Raw genomic sequence first — 25,264 nt, forward strand, 5'->3', positions numbered from 1 at the left:
AGTACATTGCTTTCTTTGTGCAAAGGCTTATTGCAGGATTTGCTCCTGGCATGTGCCTGGGTGTTTGGGTTCACAGGAGCCTTGAGCAATTTCCTTACTTTTATTGAGAAACTATTTAACCACCTAGTTCCATGTAGAATGCTGTCAACAAGGTCATTTCTCTTTAATTGTCAAAGCACAGAGATATGACCACTGAACATAAGTGTTTTTAAACGATTAGCTGAGAGTGACATTTTAAAGAAATAGATCCAAAAGAACAATGGAAAAGATGAACAGCAGCCATAGTGAGAGACAGACTAATGGGTTGTGGCCAAATGCTAGTCCTACTCAATGTAGACCCATTGAAACTAATGGACATGATTAACAGGTGCATTAATTTCAATGGGTCTACTCTGAGTAGAACTTGTACACTCCCTTGTTCTAGGTTTTTTTATGCAAGTGGTTTTATAAATATTTAAATAAGTAAAATGTGATGGAAGAAGGAGGTGTGTGGAGCTCGATAAAGTCAAACAACTACATATATATAAAATCTGTCTAGTATATATAATGATTTAGAATAATGGAGGGGAAATAACCACTCTGGTGAGCAGATAGACAGATGAAGAGGGGGGAGAAGCACAGCATGCAAGCCAGGCAAGAGTCAATCCCACTGATAAAGAAGACTGGAGGGACAATAATGAATAAGCTTTCTTCAGGTTTGCAAACCTAAACTTTTTAAATATGCAAAAAACTAGGAAATGGCCACCTCAGGCACAAAATACATCCAGTTAAAGCTATTTTATTGCTTGGATTTCAGGACTTTACACTCAAAGTCTTCCCCCCTCAAAATAAAATCCCACCCAAAGTTCCTTCCCCCCACCTTGAAAATAAATCTAGTTCTAGCCAGGACAAGAGAAATCCCAAACGCATCTCTTCTCCTGAAGCAGCTGCTGCCACCTCCTCACATAGAGAGATGATGCCTCGGGGGGGGGGGGGGGGAGGGGCTGGCTAATTGGCAGCATGCCAGGTGCCAGAGCCCAGTGGCTCACGGGATGTTAATTCTGGAGAAGATGCATGTGCAAACAGTTCCAGAAGAACTATGTCCCACCTCAGAAGAGAGGGAGAAAGGGGGGGGGGATTGAGTGTTCCAATTAACAGGCTTGTGCTCCTTCAGCCCAAAGTTATCAATGCCCAAGTGACTATATTGGCATCAACGTTACCAGCAAGATTTCCCCCCCACCAGATCAACACTCCAAATCCACTAGATACTGTGTCTGATAACATTTTTGCATTATTGTGAAACACTGTTATGAGGAATTGCTTAACAAGATGGATAATAGAATTTAAAAAGTTCAAAAATGCTCCGTGTGTTGTGTTTAAGTTTGGAATTGCCAATATAAAAATGTGTGTGTGTCTTTTATATCTGAGAAAAGTATGGAGGTCTTGTATTCCTTTTTTTTTTTAGGTTTAAAAAATGCTCTGTGTATGTGGCTGGCTAATCTGAGAACAGGATGATAGCCTAGATGGGCCTTTGGCCTGATCCAGCAGGCTCTTCCTATGATGACTATTAAGTTGTACTGTTTATACAAAGGGTACCTGTTGTGAAATCACCTTATTTAAACACAAATTGAGGTTCCTCATTGGTGAGACAAGTGTGCTCTGTGCACGCTCATGCCATTTATTTCTGATGCTTATAGTTCCTAATCATATCTTCTCTGCTTAACTCTGGGAGCAGACTGTGGTTTGAGTTGTTGGAACTGAGTCTGCATCACACTTTGGGTAGACTATGGCCTGCACATTTTCCTTCTCAGTAAGCCAACTGGCAAGAACCTCCTTGTCTTTATACCCTTAAAAAACAAGCATACCAGAGGATCTGGAGATTTAACTTAGAAATCCTCCTCTGTTACCAGTGCATTGTGTGGTGTTGGGTACATTACTCTGGTATCCTTTCCATGAAAGAGGTAGCCAACTAGCCATAGCTTACAGCAGAAATGAAACAAGAATCAAGTAGCACTTTAGAGACTATACTGTACATAGGAACTGAAATACAAAGAAAAATACAAGAAAATGTCCTAAAGTACAATTTTTTAAAAAAAGTCTAGATTTTGGCTAACCAGTTTCATGAAATAATGTCATAAGAGGAAAAAAATGATGAAATTGAAGTATTTGTAAAAACCACCAGATTCTCACCAAAAAGTTTGCTATCCACCGGATTTTCCACTAGACAGGAAAATTTGCCACCAGACACGTGCCTAAAAACACTAGATTTAGAGGGGAAAATCGCTAAATTGGCAACAGAGATTGGCATTAAGGAAGGAGCATAATACGCTTTAACCTCCCTTATCCGCCCTGGAGGAACCACGTTTGCGTCAACTGCTGCGCGCGCGTCTAACGACTTCTAATGTCTAACGAGCATTTTTTTAACCGCGCGTGAGCGCAAGATGACGACGCGACTTGTTCTCACCTAACCTCGGTCGGCGCGGTTCAGTGCTGCTTTATGCGCATGCGCTCCCTCAACCGAGCCTTGCGCGCTCTCTCTGCATTCCATCCCTCTCTTGTCTCAGATCCTTGTCTGCAGCATCGACTTCGCCTTCTGCGCAGGCGCAGCTCTATGCTCACCCTGTGACGGAAGCTCTGTCCCGGGTCTGTCTTGCTTCATGTGGGTGGGTACCCGGATGCAGATGCTAACTACTCTCCTGCCAGGCGGAGTGATACAGACGAGAGGGGGTTTGAGGTGCATGCGCGGTTATTGCGTTCCCCTTTCTCTCGAGCTCAGACGTCTTGCCTGGTCGCTGTGCCCTGAGTCCAGGCGGGGCTGAAGGGGAGGGGCCTGGGTTGAGCCCACCCCACTCCCCCTGGGGAGGTGAGTGACTTTGGTGGTGGAAGGGACGGGGGTCACAGGCCAGTCAGAGACAAGCCATGAATGAAGGGAGGCGGGAGATCGTGTTGTGGTAGAGGGCCAAAGCGGGGAAGAGCCAGGTTCAAAGGGAAGGAATGTTGAAGCCTGGCTGGGCGAGGGACTGAGGGGAAGGCCGAAGAGGAGATGAACGTTTCTTTGTGGATTTCATATGTTTAGGTCCTGCTGTTCAATCTCTCAAGGCTTCCCAAAACAAAAATCAAAACCATTTGAGCAACAAAAGATTGGAGGTGGGCAGGGAGGAAGATGGGGAAACATCATTGGCAAATCACTGTTGAGGCACAAGGAAAGTGCTGTGGGTAGTTAGGGTGGAGTGAGCAGCAGAGGGAAATGATAGCCTGCGGGAGGTTTGTTGGGCCAAAGGCCAGCAGGCATAAACCCTGGGTACTATCTTTATTATTTCCTGCTAATGTCACCTATGTGCCGGTGCTGTATAGAACATGGAGCTAATTTTATTTATATATTCATACAAAAGAGAGCCAGTGTGGTGTAGTGGTTAAGGTGCCGGACTACGACCTGGGAGACCAGGGTTCGAATCCCCACACAGCCACGAAGCTCACTGGGTGACCTTGGGCCAGTCACTGCCTCTCAGGCAATGGTAAACCCCCTCTGGATACCTCTTACCATGAAAACCCTATTCGTAGGGTCTCCATAAGTTGAGATCGACTTGAAGGCAGTCCATTTCTATTTTTTTTCCCATTCATACAAAAATTTGCATCCTGCTCTAACAACAAATAGAGCCATCATAAAATATAATAAACTCCCCCTCATATAATAAAAGACAGGTATTGGTTAAAGACTTATCCATCCGATAAAGGAAGTACCTGAGTAAACAATAATGTTTTTGCCATATGGGAAAACAGTATAAGAGAGTGGGCCGACTAAGCCATCCTGGGGCAAACAGTTCCACAATTTAGGTGCTGCCACAGAATAGGCTCTTCCTTTAATACCCATGAGCTGAGCCTCAACTGTGGTTGAGCCATAAAGAATATGCAGTGCCTTGCAAACGTAATCAGACCCCTGACCAATGCTCTCATATTACTGAATTACAAATGGTACATTGTAATTTCATTCTGTCTGAAATTTTATTTTGAAACACTGAAACTCAAAATCAATTACTGTAAGGTGACATTGGTTTTATGTTGGGAAATGTTTGTAAGAATCATAAAAACCGGAAACATATTGCTTGCATAAGAATTGAACCCCCACACATTAATATTTAGTAGAGCCACCTTTCGCTTCAATAACAGCTTTAAGTCTTTTGGGGTAGGTATGTACCAGCTTTCCACACAGTGTTGGAGGGATTTTGGCCCATTTTTCTTGCCAGATTCACTCCAGGTTGTTCAGTTTGGTTGGACGTCGCCTGTAGACCACAATTTTCAAATAGCACCACAGATTCTCAATGGGATTGAGATCAGGACTTTGACTGGGCCACTGTAGGACATTCGCCTTTTTGTTCTTGAGCCACTCCAGTGTGCTTTAGCCTTGTGCTTGGGATCATTGTCTTGCTGAAAAGTGAATTTCCTCCCAAGCCTCAGTTTTTTAGTGGACTGAAACAGGTTCTCTTGCATTATTTCCCTGTATTTTGCTCCATCCATTCTTCCTTCAGTTTTAACAAGATGCCCAGTCCCTGCTGATGAGAAGCATTCCCCACAGCATGATGCTGCCACCATCATACTTCACTGTAGGGATGGTGTGTCTCGAGGCATGGGCAGTGTTAGGTTTGCACCACACATAGTGCTTTGAGTTTTGGCCAAAAAGCTCTATCTTGATCTCATCTGAGCACAAAACCTTTTCCCACATGGCAGCCAGGGGCACTCTCATGCTTTCTGGCAAACTCCAGATGTGCTTTCAGATGGTACTTTTTGAGTCACGGTTTCTTTCTTACCACCCTCCCATACAGGCCAGTGTTATGCAGAGTTCGATATGGTTGACTGATGCACCATTATTCCACTCCCAGCTGCTGAACTCTGTAGTTCCTTCAAAGTGATTGTTGGCCTCTCTGTGGCTTCTCTCACAAGTTTCCTTCTTGTTTGAGCGCTAAGTTTTGAGGGACAGCCTTTTCTTGGCAGTGCCTGGGTAGTGTGATGTAGCTTCCACTTCCTGATTATTGATCCAACTGTGCTCACTGGGATATCCAAACACTTGGATATTATTTTGTACCCTTTTCCTAATCTATGCATTTGTATTACATTAGCTCTCACTTCTGTAGAATGCTCTTTGGTCTTCATTTTCCTTCAGATCCACAGCCTGATCAATGATCCTTCAACAGTGGGGTTTTTATCCTGACAGTGTGACAGCAACTTTAATGGTTCACAGGTGGAGGCCAATAGTAAGGTAATTGTGTCCTCGATAGGGCAATTTCTTTCATCTGTGTAAACTGGGAGCTTCCAGAGCACAGGAGTTGAATACTTATGCAAGCAACATGTTTCAGTTTTTTTATGTTTCTTACACACATTTCCCAACATAAAAGCAATGTCACCTTACAATAATTGATTTTGAGTTTCAGTGTTTCAAAATGACATACAGAATGAAATTACAATGTACCATTTGTAATTCAGTAATATGAGAGCATTGGTCAGGGGTCTGATTACTTTTGCAAGGCACTATAGTTTATTCCCAAAGAGCTGACAAAAAATAGGTAAGACTGGGATGGGGTGAGAAGATAGTGAGTAGTGGAGGGGTGGGGAGAGGTGTGAGTCAAACAGTACCAGTGAGACAGGAGAGTTCAAAACTGCCCTGAAATGTTTTTACAGGATTGTGCAGTGCAGCCTTCACCAACCTGGTGCCCTGCAGATGTTCTGAATCACCACTCCCAACAGTCTCAGCCAGCATGGCCATTGAGAGTTGTAGTTGAGAACATGTGGTGGGTATCAGGTTGGCAAAGGCTAGTGCACTATCTGTGTTCTGCTACAACAATTAGAACTCTGCATGTGTAGGGGTGAGACAAAAGGCTCCAGAGGCCCTCCTCCATCTAATCCAAGCCCCTTTGCAGGAAACCTGGTTTTGGAAGGCCTCCCTGCTCAATTTCCTCTTCCTGCAGGTGGTTATGTCAGCTGAAGCCACGGCAGACCAGGTCCCACCCCTGGAGAATTGTGCCCCACTTGTCCCAACTCAGCAGCGACGGGATGGTGGCGGAGGGGTAGCTGGTGTGACCTTTGATCTTAAACCCCTGAACCCCAGCAGCAAGTATGTCAAGCTGAATGTGGGAGGGTCCCTGCATTACACCACGGTGCAAACCCTCACCAAACAAGACACCATGCTCAAGGCTATGTTCAGTGGTAGAATGGAGGTGCTCACAGACAGCGAAGGTAAGTGCCATTGCATTGCACACTCTGTCTCCCCAATCTCCCAGACCAGGATTTCAGGTTTCTCTGCTTGATGGAGATTAAGTTTATATGGTATAGTTATAGTTTGTTTATATACCTGTTTTTGGCTCAGAACCCCAATATGGCACTAATATATATTACAAAATAAATACAGTAAAAGTGCAGTGCATACAATAGATTAGTTATCAATAGGTGCAGCACATTGGAGGTGACAGAAAGCTGCCATTCCACCTGGCTTTTTTGCAAAAGCAAGAAAGTAATCAGAACCAGAGGTGTGAAGGCTTAGGAAAAAAATGGCAAAATGGGTGGGGAGGATTTTTTCTGTTTTTTTTTAATGGGGAAAAAAAACCACCCAGTTTCCCCCCTGAATTTTCCCATTTTTGTCCAGGCCTTTACATCACTAATCGGAACCACCTCATACCTGCTTCTGATCCAATAAATAGTGGATTTCTGGGGGGGGGGAATCAGGTTCCCATTTTAAAAAGAGATGAACAGTTTTGTAGTTGAAGGCAATGTCTGGTAACTAGGTAGAGGCCAAGGTAAGGAATTTTGTGTTGTAGGTTGATATAAAAAGGCTCTGGACAGCTTTTTGTGGATATTTGCAGTTTTATATTTTAAAATGCTTTTATTAAGGCTTTCACTTTTCAGGTGATGCTCTGTTCTAGATTTCTTCTAACCAAGAAGAGCTATGAAGATACAGAACAGGGCCTTCTATTTATAGTGCCTCAACAGTAGAACTGTGCCTAAGCTGAACACTCCAGGCACTTGGAGGAAGAAGGGGTTGTATCAAATGCTACTCAGAGTAGAACCATTAAAAGCAATGGCCCTAAGTCAGTTATGTTCATTCACTTCAATGGGTCTACTCTGGGTAGGACTAGCATTGAATGCAGCCCTGATGACTTTTTGTTACAGGCAGGAGTTGGGTATTTGGTCCTTAAAGCAGTGATGAGGAACTTCTGGCCCTTCTGGGAGTTGCACCATCCCTGACTGTTAGCTATGATGGCCAGGGCTGATGGGAGTTGGAATCCAACAACATCTGGAGGGCCAGAGGTGTCTTCCTGCTTTAAGAGTTTGACTTGATCACTGATGAAATATTTTAGTGGACAGTATTGTTTTAGTGAAGAGTGAGCTGTTTTTAAGAAGTGCACTATGTAAAGAGGTTTAATATGTCAAGAAAAAAGAGTCAGAAGTAGAATTTTTCTGAAATATTCGCAAATGGCCTCAAAAGAAATAATAGTACCTTTTCAGCAGCAACTCGAAAAACAACTGGCCATTTCAGTGGACTTATTGCTGTGGGTGGGTGGGTGGGTGGGTGGGTGTTCTTGCAATCCTCTGGCCACTGACGGGCAAAGCTGATCTTCCCTTTTCCAGAAGGGAATCGGAAGATGCTCAGTGTCCACTCCCTAGCCTACCCAAGTCTGATGGTGGTTTCTTGTTTGTATATGGTGCATTATTTAAATGATTTTTTTTAATGGGTTGGGTCCTGTCCCAAGGAGTTTACAACCCCACCCTTCTTCAAAATCTGTCTGCATTTTGTGTTTTGATACCTAATATTTTGTCCCTGAATTTTGAAATCTTTTAAAAAAGCAACTGTTTCTCTTACCAGTCAGCCATTCTTTGTCACAGGTTTGGCCTTCTTCTGTAGTATGGATACATACAAAAAAAAGATCTAGGATTGACATAAACTGAGCAAAAAAAAAGGTTATCCATCTTGGTTCATCATGGTTGCTCTACCCTGTGCATTAACCCATTATGGCCACAGTGCTGAGTGTGCAGGGGGACCAGTAGGAACCAAACTAACAGCAGCTAAGTTGCTTCCATTTTATTTGTGAGATAAAATACATAACTTCTCCCAAACTAATTTTTGCAGCTTCATAAGCAAAATAAACTCCATGAGTTGGTGAGGCTTATCTGACATCAACATGAAACTGGAATCCTCTTCCAATAGAGATTTAGCGGGTGTCTTCTATATTAACCTTTACATGTTTGCTGAAAACTTTTCTATACTGCCAGGCTTATGCAGACAATTAAGAAAAACATTTTCTGTAATAGTTCGCTGGTGATTTGTAATTTTTTTTATTGTGTATACATAGTCGTAAACCACTTTGATTTTTAATGAAATTGCAGTACACAAGTATTCTTAAAATATTTTTTATTGATTTATTGATTCACAACATTTGCATCCTTCTCTAAATGTTTTGCAGTCTTCTCCAGAACTGAGCTTTTAAATTTTTTTAAAGTATAATAGACGCTTCCCTTTTGGTAGCTGCTTCCACCCCTGAGAGGTCCTTTTGTTTGGGGACTAAAAAACAGTTCTGTCTTTCCAGGTTGGATCTTGATTGACCGAAGCGGGCGCCATTTTGGGACCATTCTGAACTACTTGCGTGATGGCTCTGTGTCCCTCCCTGAATCCCAGCGGGAGCTAGAGGAGGTGCTGTCCGAGGCTCGGTACTACCTGATCCAAGGCTTGGTTGAAGACTGTCAGCTTGCACTGCAGGTGAGCTGGTCCCTGATGAGAAACTAGGAGACATGCAGGCTCCTCAGAGCCTCAATCTGTTTAAAGGAAGTGGAGTATCTGAGGGAGAGGTGAGATAGCAAGGCCCACTCCATCAGCCTGATTTGGACCAACAGCCGTTTGGCCCTCCCAGAACTTTCCCTTGGTGACTGTTCCACATGGTGGTTGTAACATTCACGCAACGTTATGCGGTATGAATTGGTTTCCCGATTAGCTTATATTTCTCTTTCTTCCCCATCCTTCTGTTTCTTTTTGTATTATACCTGTTAGATCGTATGCCATTTATTTTAATTTGTAAATTCTTACATGTGCACTGGTAGCAAGGCAGAATAGACATAGAATAGGTAAATAAAATATGGCAAGTTCTGGGGTATCTAATAAGGCTGTAGTATATTTGGGTGTGTGTCTCTCTCTTTCTGCCCAGCAAAAGAGCGAAGCCTACGACCCCCTCTGCCACATCCCCATGGTGACATCTCCCAAGGAGGAGCAGCAGATCATCTCAAGCTGTTCCAAGGTAAAGAGATTTGCTTGAGGCTGAGCTTCAAGAAGGTCATTTGGATCAGGCCATTTTAGGTGTCTTGGCTACATGTCCATTTGAATATGTAGGAGCATATTCATGAATGCAGATGGCATAGAAGGCTGTTCCATATACTTTGGGGCCTGGTCTGGAGGCTCCAGTCTGTTGGTGGGGACAGACTATCACCAGCACATCACTCCAGTGCTCAAAAGCTTGCACTGGTTGCCCATATGCTACCAGGCCAGATTCAAGATTCTTGTATTAATTTACTAGGCCTTTAACAACTTGAGCCCAGCATACCTAAGTGAACACCTAATAATCCCTTATATCCCTGCCCAATCACTGGGATCTTGGGGGAGTTACTGTTAATGATCCCCAGGGACTTAGATGCATGGCTTATATCCACCAGGAGTTGTGTGTTCAGTATTGTGAACCCAATTTTATGGATCTCCCAGTTGAGGTCAGACAGGCCTCCTCCCTGTTGAATGTCCAGCGCTTATGGAAGACTTTTTTATTCCAGCAGGCTTTTTAACTGAATTCTGATTTTTATAGTTTTCTCTCATTTTTAGCCATTGAATTGAGTCTTGGGTACCCCTCTTAGAGACAACTATGATTAAGTGCCGTATAAATTGTAAAAAAAATAATTAAAATCAATAAATATACACTTCTATCTGCCACTAATAGTGAAGTCATAGGCTGCTAAGATTCTCCACCTTTTGGCTAAGATCAAGTGTTGACTACTGCAAGATGTGGATTGGAGCTCCAGTCTTGTGATCCAGTCACATCTCAAACATGTAGACTTGAATGTTAGCCGAAAATAAATGTCAAATTAGGAATCTGCACCAATTATCTGTCTGATAATTGTATCTTCGTAGCACACAAAACCCTCAGCACACACTCTTGTTGCTAAACCGGGGAGTCTGTGACCCTCCAGATGATGTAGGAGTCCAACTCCCATCAGCCCCAGTCAGCATGGACACATGAAGACAAGCTGTAGGGTGGCATTTGATGAACATAATAAGCCACTGCATGTGAAGGCTTGCCACATAGTACAGCTGCCACATGGGTTTTTTTAGCATATTCTACATGTGGGCACATACTGCAAAACACTTCTGATCTGTAGTAGTAGTAGTAGTAGTATTTATTAGATTTATATCCTGCCCTTCCTCCCAGTAGGAGCCCAGGGCGGCAATGTATGTGAACATTCACATAGAATGTATGTGAACATTCCATGAGATCACTGCAGCTCAGCCAATGGCAAAGAAAGACAAGTAGTTCCAGGTGACAGCCAGTTTGTCTTGCTCTGGTTAAAAAGATGGCAGTAGTAGGGTGAAGAGAACTAAGTCACCCTCACTTTTTCTGTATCCATCATATTTATCTATGTCTTTCCCTCCTTTTTTAGCCTGTGGTGAAATTGCTGCATAACAGAAGTAATAACAAGTATTCATATACAAGGTAAGAAGCATCACCTCATTGCTGGGGCATAGCTCGGCTTTATTTCTTGACTCCATGCCACTTGGCCAGAGCAAATACTCCCACCTGCTACTCCCACACCACCACTTTTCTCTCTTCCTCCCCTCCCCATCCAGTAACTCTGATGACAACTTACTGAAGAATATTGAACTATTTGACAAATTAGCTTTGCGGTTCAATGGACGGGTACTCTTCATCAAAGATGTCCTCGGGGATGAGATCTGCTGCTGGTCGTTTTATGGACAGGGCCGCAAAATTGCTGAAGTCTGTTGTACCTCCATTGTATATGCCACTGAGAAAAAGCAGACCAAGGTAAGATGTGCAGACCTCTGAGTTTCAGATAGGAGTCTTCCACTTCTTAATATATTGTGTGTACAACTTTGGCCCAGTTGGGATGTACCAAGAACAATCTTGCCTTATCAAGTTGGCACTTCTTATGAGAGTGGGAAACACTCTCCCACTGACACCCTCCCTTTTACGTCACTTGGTACATACCAAACTTCATGTGCACTGTACAGAAGAAAACATATATCTCTGTTGTCTTCTACCATTTTAAAATTGGTTTTAATGAATTTACAGTTTTTTAATACACCCTGTTCTTCAGCCAAAATAGTCTCTCAAAGTGGCTTACAGTGAAAATGTACACCATGAGTGGGCAATTGAATCTAAGTGGCAACCCAAATCCTTATCTCTCCCACCCCACATCCCCTATGGGCACATTTGACACATGGGCAGGGTCACCTCTCTGTCAGTCCCAACATCACAATGTCTGGTTACATGCTTTTGCCTGTGCAGACAATTGACTTATAATTGGGCCTTGCTGTGTGCTGCATGTGGAACTATGTGCATGGGGCTCTGCAGGTGCCTGACTGTCGGTGCCTGCAAACCCCTCATGCTGTGTCTCTACTGCCCCGCACCTGACGACAGGAGTAGGGCAGGTGGCCATGGCTTGGCCAAAATGGCCTCACTAGCTCATTAGGTCCAACCCTGTTGTACACAAAGTTGCAATTATAGTGGGGGAATGTATAGCAGCGTCTTGTGTCCCCTTGCAGCTAATAACATAGTTCAGGTTCCAGGCTCTTCCGTTCAGATGGAGGGGGCAAAAAGGAGACGCAGGTAGGCATAAGGGCTGAATGATACACTCACAACTATTTGGCATTTTGTGGGGCCTGTTGAATTGATCGCTTCCCATTCCTGACATTTGGTACAGTCCACTTTTTTCTTCTTTTCCTGTCTTGCCTCCTTGCAGTATGCGAGTGTGCATGATGATAACTTTTCCACTTTCCAACACAATTAGAATTGTTTGTTTTTTCCTCTTAATAAAGCTCAGGTTAGATGTTTCTTCATTTTTGAAATAAGACCACTATCATTCTCATTTCACTTTTTAAAATGATATTTATATAATGCTTTTCAGGCAAATCTTACATAAAAAAAATAAAACTATGTAAATTGAAACTATGTGATAAAGCAATAAAGACTGAAGCACAGGGAACAAAGCTTTTTGAAAGTGAGATTTCTCTTCCCCTCAAGGCAAGTGGCCCTTAGGTAGCCATGAGGTGGCAGTTGAGGGAGCGAGACAGCACCTTGACTGGAGGCACATGTGGGGAACTGAGCCAGAGAGGAAGAGGTTTTCAGTGTCTGAAAAACTGGATAAGGTGCTACTTAAGCTCAGCTTTCCTAGTTTCAGTTCTTCCCACCTAGCAAAATTAGTGCTCTGCTTACACTTTTATCCTTCAAGAAGAAGTTCAGATGAGCAGTTGAGTTTCATCCTTGCACCACATGAGGGAGGTTAAACTAAGAAAAGATAAGAAGCTCACCAAGCAAGGATTTAAACTTGGGATTCCACATTGAAGCCAAACACTTGCACCACAATGGTGGACAAAATTGGAATTGCTCAATATGACCTTGCTTTCCCCATGTGCACAGGTGGAGTTCCCAGAGGCGCGGATCTTTGAGGAAACCCTGAACATCCTAATCTATGAGACACCACGAGTGCCAGACAAGGCCCTCCTGGAGGCAACAGGTGGGGTGGCAGGTGGGGGTGGAGGTCCTCTCCGTGCAGGTGATGATGAAGATGGTCGTGAGCACCGTGTCCGACGTATTCATGTCCGTAGGCACATCATGCATGATGAACGTCCTCACGGCCACCAAGCTGTTTTCAAAGACTGATCTTGTCCCACTGTCCTTATTATTCCATCTATTTAGTGCCAAAGGAGGACCTGTTTTCTCCTTTTGACCTTTCACCCCAAGGTCTTCTCGTTGGTGTTTGCATCCTTTTTTAAGCTATCTCTCCTTTGGGGCTGCTTTGCTGCCTTCTCACTATTCCTTGACTTCATAAGCCCACGTTTTATTGTGATAATTGACACCTTGGTCCATCCCTTCATTTTACTGGCATGCTGTTTCCAGCTGTTGATTTCCCTTAATGTTTGAGTCTTAATCTTCAAAACCTGACCTTCCACTACCCACCCTTGGTCTCCACCTGCCTCATAATCTTCAAGACACCACTGAAACATAGGTTGTGGTCCTTTCTTTATAACCTCTTGACCCAGAACCTTCCCATCCTGAGACCACCTGATTCTTAACTGTTTTCTAAACTAAGGATCCATGGAACAGCAGCATTAATACCAAGATAGCTGTACGTAAGCAAACTGTATGACTTGGGAGGAGCTTACATTCCCCCTCAACCGAATACTGGGCCTTTGGTGATTTCCATTTTGGAACACTGTTATTGACCTTTTTCAGAGGTCGAGGACAAGGTGCTACCTAGATAGGTGTGTAAAATATAATTACACACACAACTCTAATATCTCTGTTCTGGAGTCTCCTGGATTCTTTGACTTCTGTGTTTTACCTCATAGTAGATCTTGTTTTTAACTCCCACACACACACCTGGCCCTTTCTTTCTGTTCACCTGGTTTTAACTTTGCTGTGTGGAAGAAACTGCCCAGATTTAAGATAAGGCAGAAATTATTCAGACAGAACTGTGGCTACACTGTTTTCATGTTATTGGAATAACAAGGATTGTAAAACGTATTCTATTTGTGATTTTTTTTTCTGGATTATTTTAAACTAGATTTAGTCTCCTGTGAGCAAAGGAGACTAAATCCAGTTTTAATTATCCATAAAGAATTTTCATGCAGACAAACTAGTGCATTTAACCTATGCATTAGAGCAGGGGGTAACATCCCTGAAACTGGGTCCCTTGCCTATTGTCCTGGTGAGGAAGTTGTTGATCAGATAACAGGTGCTATTCCCCCCTCCGCGTCAAAACAATAGTTTGACAGTCTTCTTAAGTGTTGTTGCCTGACTCCATCTGAACTCTTCCATCCCACTTACTCAAAATACAAGGTAGCACTGCTTCAAAATTATGTAATGCTTTAGTCCTGCAATTTCTAGGCATCTACACATTACCTAACAGAACATAGTCAAAGGACTCTTCTCAGACATAATTCAGTGCAAGATTTAGGTACAGAAGTCTAAATTCCCTATTTGTCTCCATCTTCCAACAGACAATTTGAGTACTTTCATCTCATGCCCCCAGAATGTTTTCACTCCCCTTTGCTTTCTATAGGGTAGGGGTAGGAGACCTGTGACCCTCCAGATTACATTGTCCTCCCATCAGCCTCAGCCAGCATAGCAGTGGTCAGGTTTGATGAGACTTGTAGTCCATCAACATCTGGAGGACTACAGCTTCTCTCTCCACCATAGGGAATATGGGACATTCCAGCAGCCCTTTAAGCCAATTGTTTGATGGAACAGGGTTTGGATATCCTTAATGATTGTGGGCAGAGGAGTTGAGATTGCATTCTGTAAAATGCAGACTGGTGAAGGTAGTTTTACTGGGGAGGTGTTCTTTTCCTCCAACCCTCTTTTTCCCCTGTATATCCTCCCCTCCCTGGAGGAGGTAACTTTCTCGAATTAATTATTGTAATTTTTTCTATTTGTATAATTTATTTTAAAAATGTTTTTTTTCTATTAAATTATTGTAATAAAAGTTATTGCTTAAAAAATAAATTTGGGGTAATTTCCTGTTTTTTGTATTCAGTAAGCATCTGTATCGCCATGGTTTTCCCATGCCTAGACAGGCGTCCACCCCATCTCAAGAATATTAGCAGTTTTAGTGAGCTATATCATTGATCCACCTAGCCCAAGGAGTTATGTCTGTGAGACAATTACAAATGCTAGCGAGGAAGTGGTTTTGCTATGGTTGGCAGTGCATGAGTGAAATGTTATCTGCGTTCTGAATTTTTATGATTTTTTTTTTGCTAGTTAGCAAGTTTTCTACGGTTCTCCCCCTCTGGATTACAGCAGCAGAGAGCAATAGAACACTCTGGATGCCTTGGATTTTGTGGGCAGGGCAATTTTATTAGAAGGGTGATCTCTATGTTGAGTGTCTTGGGCAAGAGGAAACTGAGGATTTACTGTCTTGGTAGATGATTAAAACTGGTGTTATCCACACTGTTGGCATTTAATTGTAGAACATTATAGTATGTGTTCCTATAGTAATATGCCTTTCAAAAAGTCTTTGATTCATTAATGGCAGAAAGTAGGTCCTGTGGGTCAAGTATAAGTGGGAGCTTTCTTGTTCTAGACAGAAAGGGGAGTTCACTTGGCAGCTGTTCCTTTAAGTGTGGACTTGGAAAAGAAACAGAAAGGAATTCCTAGAACACAGGTTGGATGATCGAGAGTTGGATGAATGTATGGTTCTTAATTTTACTATCCCTGCTCCCGTGTCTTGGGAGTTTCCAACCCTGTCTTGAACCCAGGGAAGAAAAGTCAGGCTAGAGGCATATTGCTATAGTATAGATTCTCATGCAAAGGTTGGACATAGCCTTCTGCACAGCTGGGGCACAATCCATCCACACTTGCTGTCATTTACAATGTATCTCAATCTGAAATAGGAGTTTTTGCATTTTATTGCATCAGACCTTACTTTGCATCACCCTCATGTGCAAGAGCACCTTTTTACTTAGCCAGCTTTCTTCCTGTGTGGTTGATTCTTCCAAATATAAGCAGTCATGATATACAAATTCTAATTTCATCCTTAATCATGAACTGCACCTTGCAAGGCTTAATCATGAACTGCACCTTAAGGGTTGTGGTAGCAAACCATACTGGCCTTGAGGGAATGAAATTAACAAACCTTAAAGAAAATTAACAAGTTTCCAGTTAGTCTTCCATCAGCAGCAATTAGGCTGTGTTTAGGTTTTTTAACACAAATTGCCTTGCAGGATCAAAACTGAAACTAGGTTTACAAAATGACCTGGTGCTACCTACTAGTGCTGCATAGTATCTGCATGCAGTTATATATAAACACCTAATGCCTAATGTTGCAATAAGTGATGACAAATTTGAAACCTTATGTATACATTATAATTGATTCTATGCATTTTTTTTGCAAAAGTGAGCTCTGTATGAATCATTGCCAAGTAAACATAGTTTTATTTTTTTAAAGTATTTTTACTGTACCATTCTGTTGGCAAAGGCATCCAGCACTGTTCACAATAAATAAAGATGATCCCCTTCCTTCATGCTTACATTTATTTATTTACTTACTTAAATTTATATCCCACCTTTCTTTCAGTGGTTGATCTAAGGGTGACATACATACATACATACATACATTTATATACTGCCCCATACCCGAAGCTCTCTGGGTGGTTTACAGCAATTAAAAACAAATATACAAATTTAAACACATTTTTAAAAAAACAATTTAAAAACACATGCTAAAATGTTTGGGAGAAGAGGCATTCTCTGTGGTTCCCAGGTGGTCTCTCATCCAGACATTGACGAGACCCAGACATGCTTAGTTTCAACAAGACAGTGGCTCCATACCCAATCTAAAACGCCTGACACAAAAGGAAAAAAGACTGGATTAGGAAAAAAGCAAACTACCCCTAAGGCAGCAATCCTGACCTAGGAGTAAGGCCCACTAAATTTAATGGGACTTACTGCTGAGTAGGCACGTTTAGGATTGCAGTGTTAGGGTAGTATCCAATGCTAGTCCTACTAGTATTTTCAATAATTTCAATGGGTCTACTCTGAGTAGAGCTAGCACTGGCTACAACCCTTACTTACAAAGTTCGTTCTAGGACGGAGAGAGAGCGAAGCAAGATCCCTGCAACTACTCCGATGGCCTATGGAAGGGGCCAGGTTCTTCGGCGGAAGCATGGGAAACAACCTATATATGAAAAATTATATAAGAAATTATATAAAATGACACGAGAAATGATTTTTTTCTTAAAAAAATAAAATCACCCCGCGCCTAACGCTGAAACTCAACTACAAGAAGAAAAATGCAATCAAACGAATTCCACGAAGGGGGGGGGAATTCGTCGTATGATCACATGATAGACGAAGCAGTCACAGGATACAGGCTGGGTCTCGTGACACGGCCACCTCCCCGGAAGCTACGGCGCTTCGGAGGTCAGGTGATCAGAGGAGGCCAAAGGGGGAAACCGGTCACGTGGCGGGGGCTGGCTGGGTGAATGTGCCGGGCGGGCTTGGGTGAATCGCCTGGGCCTCGGGAAGGTGAAGGGAGGAGAGAGAGATTGGAGCGCAAGGGGGGGGCGCATTGTAGTTGGGAGGCAGCCGGCCAGAGGCAAAAGGGGCAGTCGGATCTTGGGCAAAAGGTCGGGGGTTCCCCTATTCAAGCCCTTCCTTGGGAGGTTTAAAATATATATTTAACGGGAGGTCTTGGCTGTGATTTTGAGAGCGGAAGGCTGGGCCTAAAGATAGCTGAGCTCTCACAAAAGAAGGGCCCAAATTTACGGAACTGGGAAAGAAGGGCCTAAGGGGCTGAAAAAGACTGAAGAGGAAGTTTGCGACCCCAAAAAGGGGGGGCTAGATCTAGGTTGGTTGGGTTTTTTTAAAAAAACACTCTAGAGGGCAGTAAAGCCGCTAACAAAGGGTGCGGGGTGTAAACAAGGAAGGTGTTCGTGGGAAGCAGCTTTCCGTTGGCGTTTCGTTGTGCGTAAAGAAGGAAAGCTATTACAGTTTTGGAAAGGTGACGAGTTTTGGACAGGGCCTTTGGGCTTTTTAGCAGAGAAGCACTAACTGGGGGGTGGGATATAGCAGGGCACACAGGCAACTAAAACAGAAAATTGGGGTGGGGGCAACTTTTCCAAAAAATCTTTATACAGGAGTTTGTATAAGGTTTCTTATTTGTGGGTTAGCTTAGGTTGTTTAAGTGTAAAATACAACAGGGGATAAGGAAGGGTTGGCATAAATACTAGATATCCCCTTTTACCCTTTAAGCTGTGGTAACACTTCAGAATTTTGGAGAGCGCTGCAGGGTATCTGGCACCTTTAAGTCTCTGCAATTTAGGGTGACTTTTGCTGTTGTGGAGGAGTAAATAGTCTTGTCCCTTTCAGGAACAGGCTACTAATTTGTAGTGCAGAAAAACAGAGGAAGAGTAGCCGCTGGGAAGCCTGTGTTGCTGTGTTTTAAAAGGAGACTTGGAGCAGGACTGTACTCAGAACTGGTGTTTAAGAATATCTTCCACATCCTTGGGGCTCTGTTGTTGTTGTGATCCGAATCCCAGACATCCCAAAGGCCATGCAGAAGGAGGAACTGGGCATGGATGAAAATCGCAACCCAGAGGAGGAGCTGCGTCTCCTTGGGGGCAAGAAGGAAAAATGTCACAATCTCAGCAACCGCATCCGGACAGGTAACTTAAATGGCATCCAGGATTTGATATTCTAATCTAAGTCCTCCAGATGATGTTGGACTCCAGGTCCCATGAGCACTATCCAGCATGCCTATTGGTCAGGGATGATGGGAGTTGAAACCCAGCAACATCTGGAACCACAAGTTCCCTATCCCTACATTACAGCCTGCTTAAGGACTAGTAGAAACCCAGATTCCAGACCCTCCCAAACAGGCTTGCTCTTACCCATCGTCAACCCTCCCCCCCAAAAAACAACAACCTTGCATGTATCCTTTATCCATTTAGTCCAAGAGTCCTGGGACAAGCAAGCTTTGTTCACCACTAGAGTGCACTCATATCTCCGTTTTCCTTGCCTCAGCCACATAGTGTCTACTGGATTTGTGGAGTCTCTCTTGCCCCAAGATGCCTGCTCCCTCTTAATAGAATTGGACAACCCATGTTGGGAAATTTTCCCACAAACTACCAGCTCCCACATCTCTCCATAGAATCATGGAATTCTGTCCCCTCCCTGGTAAATTTCAACCTACTGGATCGCACTCCATCCCCAGAGTTTCAGTTTCTTGTTCCTCAACAGGGCGGGCCCTACTTAGTTCAGTGGCTCTGTTTTGGTAATTGCCTTTTGTAACATGCCTTGAAGTTCAAGCTATTCTTAATGCCTCTAAATGTTGAAAATAAAACCTTCTTTCTGTTATGCAGGGGGTGGAGCAGAGCTGGGCTACAGGCCAAGCCAGGTCTCCAGAGAAGGTGTGTTGTACTGAATTGGGACTGAGTTTTCCCCTTGTCCTTTCTGTCATATTTTCTGCGTATGTTTCTGTTTCAGAGGTGTGTGAACCTCAGTGCTGGGTGAGATACATTCATCCTGAGAACCTAGAGTCCTGAATATTGACATTATATGTGCCCCATCTTCACTTATCTGTTGAAAAGATGTAGAAGATGTGATTATCTGCCACTTTTGCTTCTTTACTAGATACACATTTGACAAAAGAAGCAAGATCTTCATATTTTCCTCTTCCTGTCACACTCCTGGGAAGGATTATGGTAATTTAGGAGAGGAATAGAGCCCTACAACTAGGGAAAAATGTCTCCTGAATTCTTTGCAACAGTTTTTCTTCCTTTGGCTCCTCATTGTAGAGAGAAGCATGGAAACCTGTAGAGAGAAGCATGGAAACCTGAAGTCAGAATATTTTGAATGTTAAATAACCAGAAAAAAAGGAGGGGGTTAAAACAACTTCAGAAGTTGTATTTTCAGATCTTAGATCATATAATTTCTTAATCCATATCAGAGGACACAAGGAATTCTTTATTCCTCCCTGTCTCCAAAGGATCATTGATTTGGAATTTACGGAGTGAGTTAGCAGCGCTGAGAATTTTTTATTAGCTATTAATATGAAGATTTTAACCACCTGCTCACTCCAGCGAAATGACTTCAAGGGTATTACAATCTCATGAGCCTCTACTACTTGCTTATCTATGACATGTTTATCTCTAGTTGGAAAAAAATGTCTGTATTCTGCAGAAACAAAAACCAGAAAGATACTCAAATATGTAGATGCCATGTTTAGGCACCTACTAATTCCCCAACTTTCTTATCAGATCTCCAAATACTGACTGAGCAGTCTGCCATATTTTGTTGTGGTTAGAGAATAAAGTGTGGCATTAAGTGCACCTCCAACAAACACGGTGCCTTAGCAGAGCTAACAAGTCCTCCCTCCCTCAGAAACAAATGGGTCCCTGCTCTGAGCAGCTTAACAGTCTAAATGTCGTTAATGAGAGGATGACAAAGGGAAGTAAGGCAGGCATGGCATTCTTACTTGGGAGGCCTCCTACAAAGTTACTGGAAGATTGCTGTTTGTTCTGCAGTCCATGAGTGATCAGGCATTTCCTTCATCCTTGCTATTTTTCCCTTTCAGGTTCATGGGAGTCCAATGGGTATACTGCTCCCTCTGAGATAGCTGACGAGCCCAGTGTTCCCCTGAGCCCTTCCAACAGCCTTAACATCCGCAATCTCCAGTTGTCTGAGCCGGATCCTCCAGTTACCCACCACCCCCACCGCTACCCTCATCGCTTCTACCATGCTCGGCCCTTCCATGCAAATGCATATCGCAAGACCTACCGAGGCAGCCCCTCAGACCGCAAGGAATGGGGACCTAGCACAAACGGCCACCACTGTGCTCCAGAGAGCGTTTCCAACGGCCGATGGCAGCACCGGCGCCGCGGATATTCTGACCCACCTTCCCCATCATCATCTCCTGAATCGGAACGAGACAGCACTGTCAAAGCCAGTGAGAAGCCTGCTGCTACATCTAATGCCACCAACTCAGCCACCGAGGATTCCGGAAAGGAAACATGGTCACTCTTCCGGCCTCTTCCTGCTTTCCCAGTCGATAGCAGCAGTGCCCGGATCATCCCCAAGATCTCTTATGCCAGCAAGCTGAAAGAGAACTTGGATCAACCAGGGAAAGCCTGCCATGTTCCTGCCTCAGCCGTCCGCACCACCAATAGCCTCCCCAATTGTGTCTTGGCGCCACCCCCAAGCAGCCCCCCACCGTCTGACAGCAGTCGGCGACAGCACCTGGGAGCCATCTTTCAGAATGAGTGGGGCCTTTCCTTTATCAACGAGCCAGGAGCAGGGCATGGAGGGGGTGGTGGGATAGCGCCAGACAAGGATGTACAAGATGCAGACGCTGGAGCATCTTGGGAGGAAATGGAAGCCATTGACTGGCAGTCTGCAAGAAATTACCACCTGGAAGGTAAGATGGTGGGAGGAGCCCAGTGCTTCATTGGACATGAGGGAAGGGGAGGAGAGCTGATGTGTATATGTTGAGGCTTGGGAGCTGTCACATAGATAATTGAACACATTTGAGAGAGAAGGGATGAAGGAAATGAGGAAATGTTTCACCTGTAAATTTAGGGATGTATGTGGAGATGGTGAGTGAGCAGGAAGTCGCAGAGCACAAAGAACATTTGCAGTTCATGGAAGGAGTGAGAGTAGGATAGTATTTGTGGTCTGCGAGAAAATAAAGTATAACCGTTTCACTGCTTACTACATAAAAGGCATGTTGAATTCCACCTTTTCCCTTTGTTTCCCCAGACAAGGGCATGAACTACTCAGGGTAGAAGGAGGTCAAAGGGAGGCTCCCCCCCCCCCAGTTTTCTGGTGGCTCCCTTACCTATTGTTTTTAGAAGGCTAAGGGGGGTCATGATTTGGCTAAAGAGGGAGCATGTGGGTTTCATTTAGCCCCCTCTGCCTTTAGTGAACAGCGATGGGTATGTGACATCTGTTCCCTTGGACCCCAATTTTTCTCAGTGTGGGTGAAATTTAGGGACTTGAGCCGTATTGGAGGGTCTTGAAGCACTGGAACGTGCTTTGGAACAGTGCTTGGCTTCTAATTACCCTTTCCCCCCTCTTCTCCTGATACAGAGTGGAGTCATATATGGGAGCTACACAGTCAAGGTAAGCAAATGGAGATGACTGGGCACTATTCTGTCTTGATAAAAATTTCATGTAGGCCTTGTAATTCAGTGATTGGCTGTATAGCTTCCATTAGAGGTATTCTTAAGATTTGAGTAATGTACAGTTGTGTGACTTGGATGGGTACTGGGGAATCCTAGGACAGGGATTTGACTCTAGGGTTGGGATCTGCTTGATGTTATCTTTCAGTTGCATTCCATTGAAACTGACAGCTTTCTTTCCATATTTATTTATCACGATCTTGTGCTGTTCCTAGTTTGTTTTTTCTCTCTCAAATTATTATTAATATAATATATTATTACATTAAGGAAAGGAAAACAGCTGCCTGCCCACCTACCCCCCCATCTCCTTTGATTGAGAGCACTTGTACAAACACAAATACACATGGATGGAGAGAGATGGGGGGGGAAGAGACTACGTTCTCAGCAAACCTTTGCCAAAGCAGCATCACTTCCTCCCCCCATGCCCCAAACACACACAGAACCCCAAAACCCTCCCTGCCAATAACAACTTGTGGAAAAGGAGAGAGGAGTCTAACCAAGCTGCAATTATGCTCATTTACTTGGGGAAAGGAAGACTTAGGGAGAGGTTGTTATGTGTTTTTTTAAAAAAAGCTTACTGTGGAGATGAGCTTGCTGCTTGGGTAAAAACAACAATATGGGTGATTGTGTGAAGCACTTTTTTGGTCGAGGAGGGGGGAGGAAATGTTTTTATGCTCTTGAAAAAAAAGGAGCTGCATCAAATGTGCATGGAAGCGGGGTAGTGGTGTGAGAGAGGCTGCAGCCTGCTAGTTGCTATTTCTGTTTTTGGAAGTTTTGTGAAGGGGAGCAGTGCAGGGGGAGGGGAGCAAATCCAGTGTCATGGAAAAGCTGCTGCCTGCATTTGCATCAACCATGCTGGCTCCACAGCACAGAGCAAGCATATGAACTATATAAAATTCGGCTAAAAATCCAAAGTGGGTAGAATTCTCACCTATCCATATGTGACTTCAAGAGTTGTGGTTGTGTAATCCATATTTTCCCATTCCTTACCATATAACCAGTTGCATCTCCCTTTTGTTGTGCCCTCCAAGCCAGGAAACACAATTTTATCCGGCTGCTGGTATTTTGAAAAATGTTTTGGCCTTTTTGTGAAGATTGCTTTCAGAAGTTGAAGGGTGCTGATTTGTACATTTTAATGTTACATCTTCTTTTGGCTCTCTTTTTAATGTCATGTCCCAGCTGTGCTTGACTGCATGTGCTCCATAGCTTTGAAGCCCAAATTGCAAGGTGACGCTGGATTTTGACTATTTAATACAAGTTTCAAATTATGCTTTCAAAATACTTCCACTCCCAGATCATTGCCTGGAGAACTCTCAAGGCAGTGAAACTTGCAAGTAGACACAGTCCATAACTAATCTAAGCCCATGAGCCAGGCAGCCCAAGGCTTTCTGTCCATGTAGTAGCAGACATAGGGATTCAGGAGCAGGTAGGTACTGTCTGAGAAACTGGGCTGATTGGTTCTGTGCAGTATGAGGTGGCATATATACTGTACTGTATGAGACAGAGCCCCATGAGATGGGCAGAGGGGTTGGGGAAGAGAAATAGAGCTGCTGAAGGCCACAACTATTTGGTTTTGGATGTGGGGCTGCCTTACACAGTTCAGCCAAAGCACCAGATAACTGTAAATATGGGAGCAGATTGTTAGGGGGCTGTTCTTTGACCAGCAATTTAGTACAGCAGGAGAGTGGAAGGCATTGTTCATTTCACCATCACTTTGTGTTTGCTTTTTCCATTTAGATCCTAGCAGAGTGATGGTCTACACAGACACCTTGGATGGGAAGGGTTAACTTCAAGAATTCCGAGGGGAAGCACCGCTAAGACATGGGGGGTACATGGGGACAGGCGAGGTGCCCACCCCCCCTTGAAGACTGGAGAAGCCCAAGCATCTTGAAAGGGGAAGCATTGCCACCTGCCTCCCTCCCTCCCTTTGCTGTTATAATAGCCCAAATTGTCCAGATGAGGCTAACACCTCACCTTTCTCTCTCTCTTTCTCTCTCTCTGATTTAATGCTCTGGTTTTTAATTTCTTCATATGGTTTTTAATTTCTCTGGATTCCCCTGAAAATAAAGTCAAAAAAAGAATTTATTTAAATTCACTTCTCTTGCCTTGTCAGTGTCTCCTTATTCAGTGCAACACAGGAATGAATGAAAAGTTTGACTACCAGCACAGGGAAAACAGTGGTGAGGGTGGTGGTGTTGGGCCTCAGCTCCTCTGCGGGGGCCAGGAAGGGGGAAGGCATGAGTTTCAGGGTCCCCAGCTGTCAGAAGGAGTGGTAGACCCAGGAGTTGTTGAGTCTCCGCAGGACGGGATGTGGGAGTGAGTTGGAGCCAGGGTCAGTTCCCACGGATGGCGTGCTCTCTGAAGAAGAGTGTGCCCCTCCCCCTCTGCCTAGCGGTTCTTGGGAGGCACCAGGAGAGCAACCTCCTCCTGACATTGAGCCTGTTGCCGAGGCCCTTTTGGACGAGCCATTGGACGCCTGCCCCCCGTCAGCCCGCGCTTGGCGTAGCGAGAAACGGACGGGTCAGAGGCAGGGCTTGAGAAGGAGTCAGAGATTAAGATCAAGGACTTTCCCTACTTAAACCTGCGGCTCCAGGGGAGAAGCTGCTGAGTCAACTTTCTTTATACGTTGCAGAGCATGTCCAGAGTGCAGCTAGGGAATTCTAGTGAGTTAGTTTAGTGCTCTCTATGAAACACTGCTTTTGATGTATCTATTCCTCTAATAAAACAAGAATTAATTACACCTGCGTCTCAGCCTCGTGGATCCCACTGAACGGGATAGGTGGTACTGAAAAGGGTTGGGGGGAAATTATTTTAAGGGTGAAGATGAAAAACTTAAAAGAATTTATGAAAGGACAAGGGAGAATCTTTGGAAGTTTTACCACAAGGAACCAATAACATGGCTGAGAAATTATGCAATTAGAACATCTTGATTAAATAGAAATCAAGAATTTGCTGAGTGTGCCTTGTGCCAGTGCAATGACAGGAGAGTCTGCTTAACACAACTTTCCTTCTGGGCATCTTTTAGGGGAACAGTGTTGGTTTAGTGAAATATTAATGATGAGGCACTTATTTCCATTCTCATTTTTGAAGCATCTGGGCTAGTTATTACTGTTATGAAAGCCCCTCATCTTTAAAAATACAAATTTTCTATTTTAATAAAAGCCAATGAACTGATGTAGCCAATCATTACTATAATGATGGCAGTTAACTGGGACCGTGTCTCAAGTAAGTATCCTTACTATATCCTAAGAGTAGAACCCTTTAGCACAATGGGACTTGCTTCTGAATAACAATGCTTAGGACTGCAGCATTAATGAGCAAGCGTGTGAAAGAAATCCCTGGCTGCTA

General features: G+C 43.8%; 2 protein-coding genes and 1 long non-coding RNA gene across 9 annotated transcripts; 2 read left to right on the top strand and 1 right to left on the bottom strand.

Annotated features, from left to right (window-relative positions):
* Nucleotides 1-2,494: 2,494 nt before the first annotated feature.
* On the top strand, nucleotides 2,495-14,763 carry KCTD13 (potassium channel tetramerization domain containing 13). Of its 2 annotated transcripts, XM_061590653.1 has the most exons (8): nucleotides 2,495-2,842; nucleotides 5,138-5,233; nucleotides 5,940-6,207; nucleotides 8,553-8,722; nucleotides 9,165-9,254; nucleotides 10,660-10,712; nucleotides 10,847-11,042; nucleotides 12,657-14,763. In XM_061590653.1, the coding sequence occupies exons 3-8, from the start codon at nucleotides 5,946-5,948 to the stop codon at nucleotides 12,897-12,899; spliced, it is 1,014 nt and encodes a 337-aa protein (XP_061446637.1). In that variant the 5' UTR covers nucleotides 2,495-2,842; nucleotides 5,138-5,233; nucleotides 5,940-5,945; the 3' UTR covers nucleotides 12,900-14,763. The 2 variants fall into 2 exon arrangements, with proteins under 2 accessions (XP_061446637.1, XP_061446635.1); XM_061590651.1 differs by lacking the exon at nucleotides 5,138-5,233 and having other exon boundaries at nucleotides 2,500-2,842.
* Nucleotides 14,764-16,169: 1,406 nt separating this feature from the next.
* Nucleotides 16,170-17,128, bottom strand: LOC133367026 (uncharacterized). The gene is made up of 2 exons (XR_009758500.1): nucleotides 16,812-17,128; nucleotides 16,170-16,582 (listed from the first exon to the last, which is right to left on the bottom strand). It is a non-coding gene; the product is annotated as an uncharacterized LOC133367026 (long non-coding RNA).
* Nucleotides 17,065-24,011, top strand: LOC133367022 (uncharacterized). 6 transcript variants are annotated; one of them, XM_061590648.1, is made up of 6 exons: nucleotides 17,065-17,159; nucleotides 18,108-18,403; nucleotides 19,100-19,147; nucleotides 20,314-21,153; nucleotides 21,825-21,857; nucleotides 23,654-24,011. In XM_061590648.1, the coding sequence occupies exons 2-6, from the start codon at nucleotides 18,292-18,294 to the stop codon at nucleotides 23,701-23,703; spliced, it is 1,083 nt and encodes a 360-aa protein (XP_061446632.1). In that variant the 5' UTR covers nucleotides 17,065-17,159; nucleotides 18,108-18,291; the 3' UTR covers nucleotides 23,704-24,011. The 6 variants fall into 6 exon arrangements, with proteins under 6 accessions (XP_061446632.1, XP_061446629.1, XP_061446630.1 ...); XM_061590645.1 differs by lacking the exon at nucleotides 17,065-17,159 and adding an exon at nucleotides 17,179-17,739; XM_061590646.1 differs by lacking the exon at nucleotides 17,065-17,159 and adding an exon at nucleotides 17,179-17,586.
* The last annotated feature ends 1,253 nt before the right edge of the window (nucleotides 24,012-25,264 follow it).

Source organism: Rhineura floridana, chromosome 11, assembly GCF_030035675.1.
Source record: "Rhineura floridana isolate rRhiFlo1 chromosome 11, rRhiFlo1.hap2, whole genome shotgun sequence".
In the NCBI taxonomy this organism is placed as follows: Eukaryota; Metazoa; Chordata; class Lepidosauria; order Squamata; family Rhineuridae; genus Rhineura; species Rhineura floridana.

Bases quoted from the DNA above. Each gene is read 5' to 3' on its own strand.
- LOC133367022 (XM_061590648.1), top strand. From the start codon at position 18,292: ATGCAGAAGGAGGAACTGGGCATGGATGAAAATCGCAACCCAGAGGAG. The intron at 19,148-20,313 runs GTGTGTTGTACT...TTTCCCTTTCAG, and splicing joins AAGCCAGGTCTCCAGAGAAG to GTTCATGGGAGTCCAATGGG. The intron at 21,154-21,824 runs GTAAGATGGTGG...CTCCTGATACAG, and splicing joins AAGAAATTACCACCTGGAAG to AGTGGAGTCATATATGGGAG.
- KCTD13 (XM_061590653.1), top strand. From the start codon at position 5,946: ATGTCAGCTGAAGCCACGGCAGACCAGGTCCCACCCCTGGAGAATTGT. The intron at 6,208-8,552 runs GTAAGTGCCATT...CTGTCTTTCCAG, and splicing joins GGTGCTCACAGACAGCGAAG to GTTGGATCTTGATTGACCGA. The intron at 10,713-10,846 runs GTAAGAAGCATC...CTCCCCATCCAG, and splicing joins AACAAGTATTCATATACAAG to TAACTCTGATGACAACTTAC.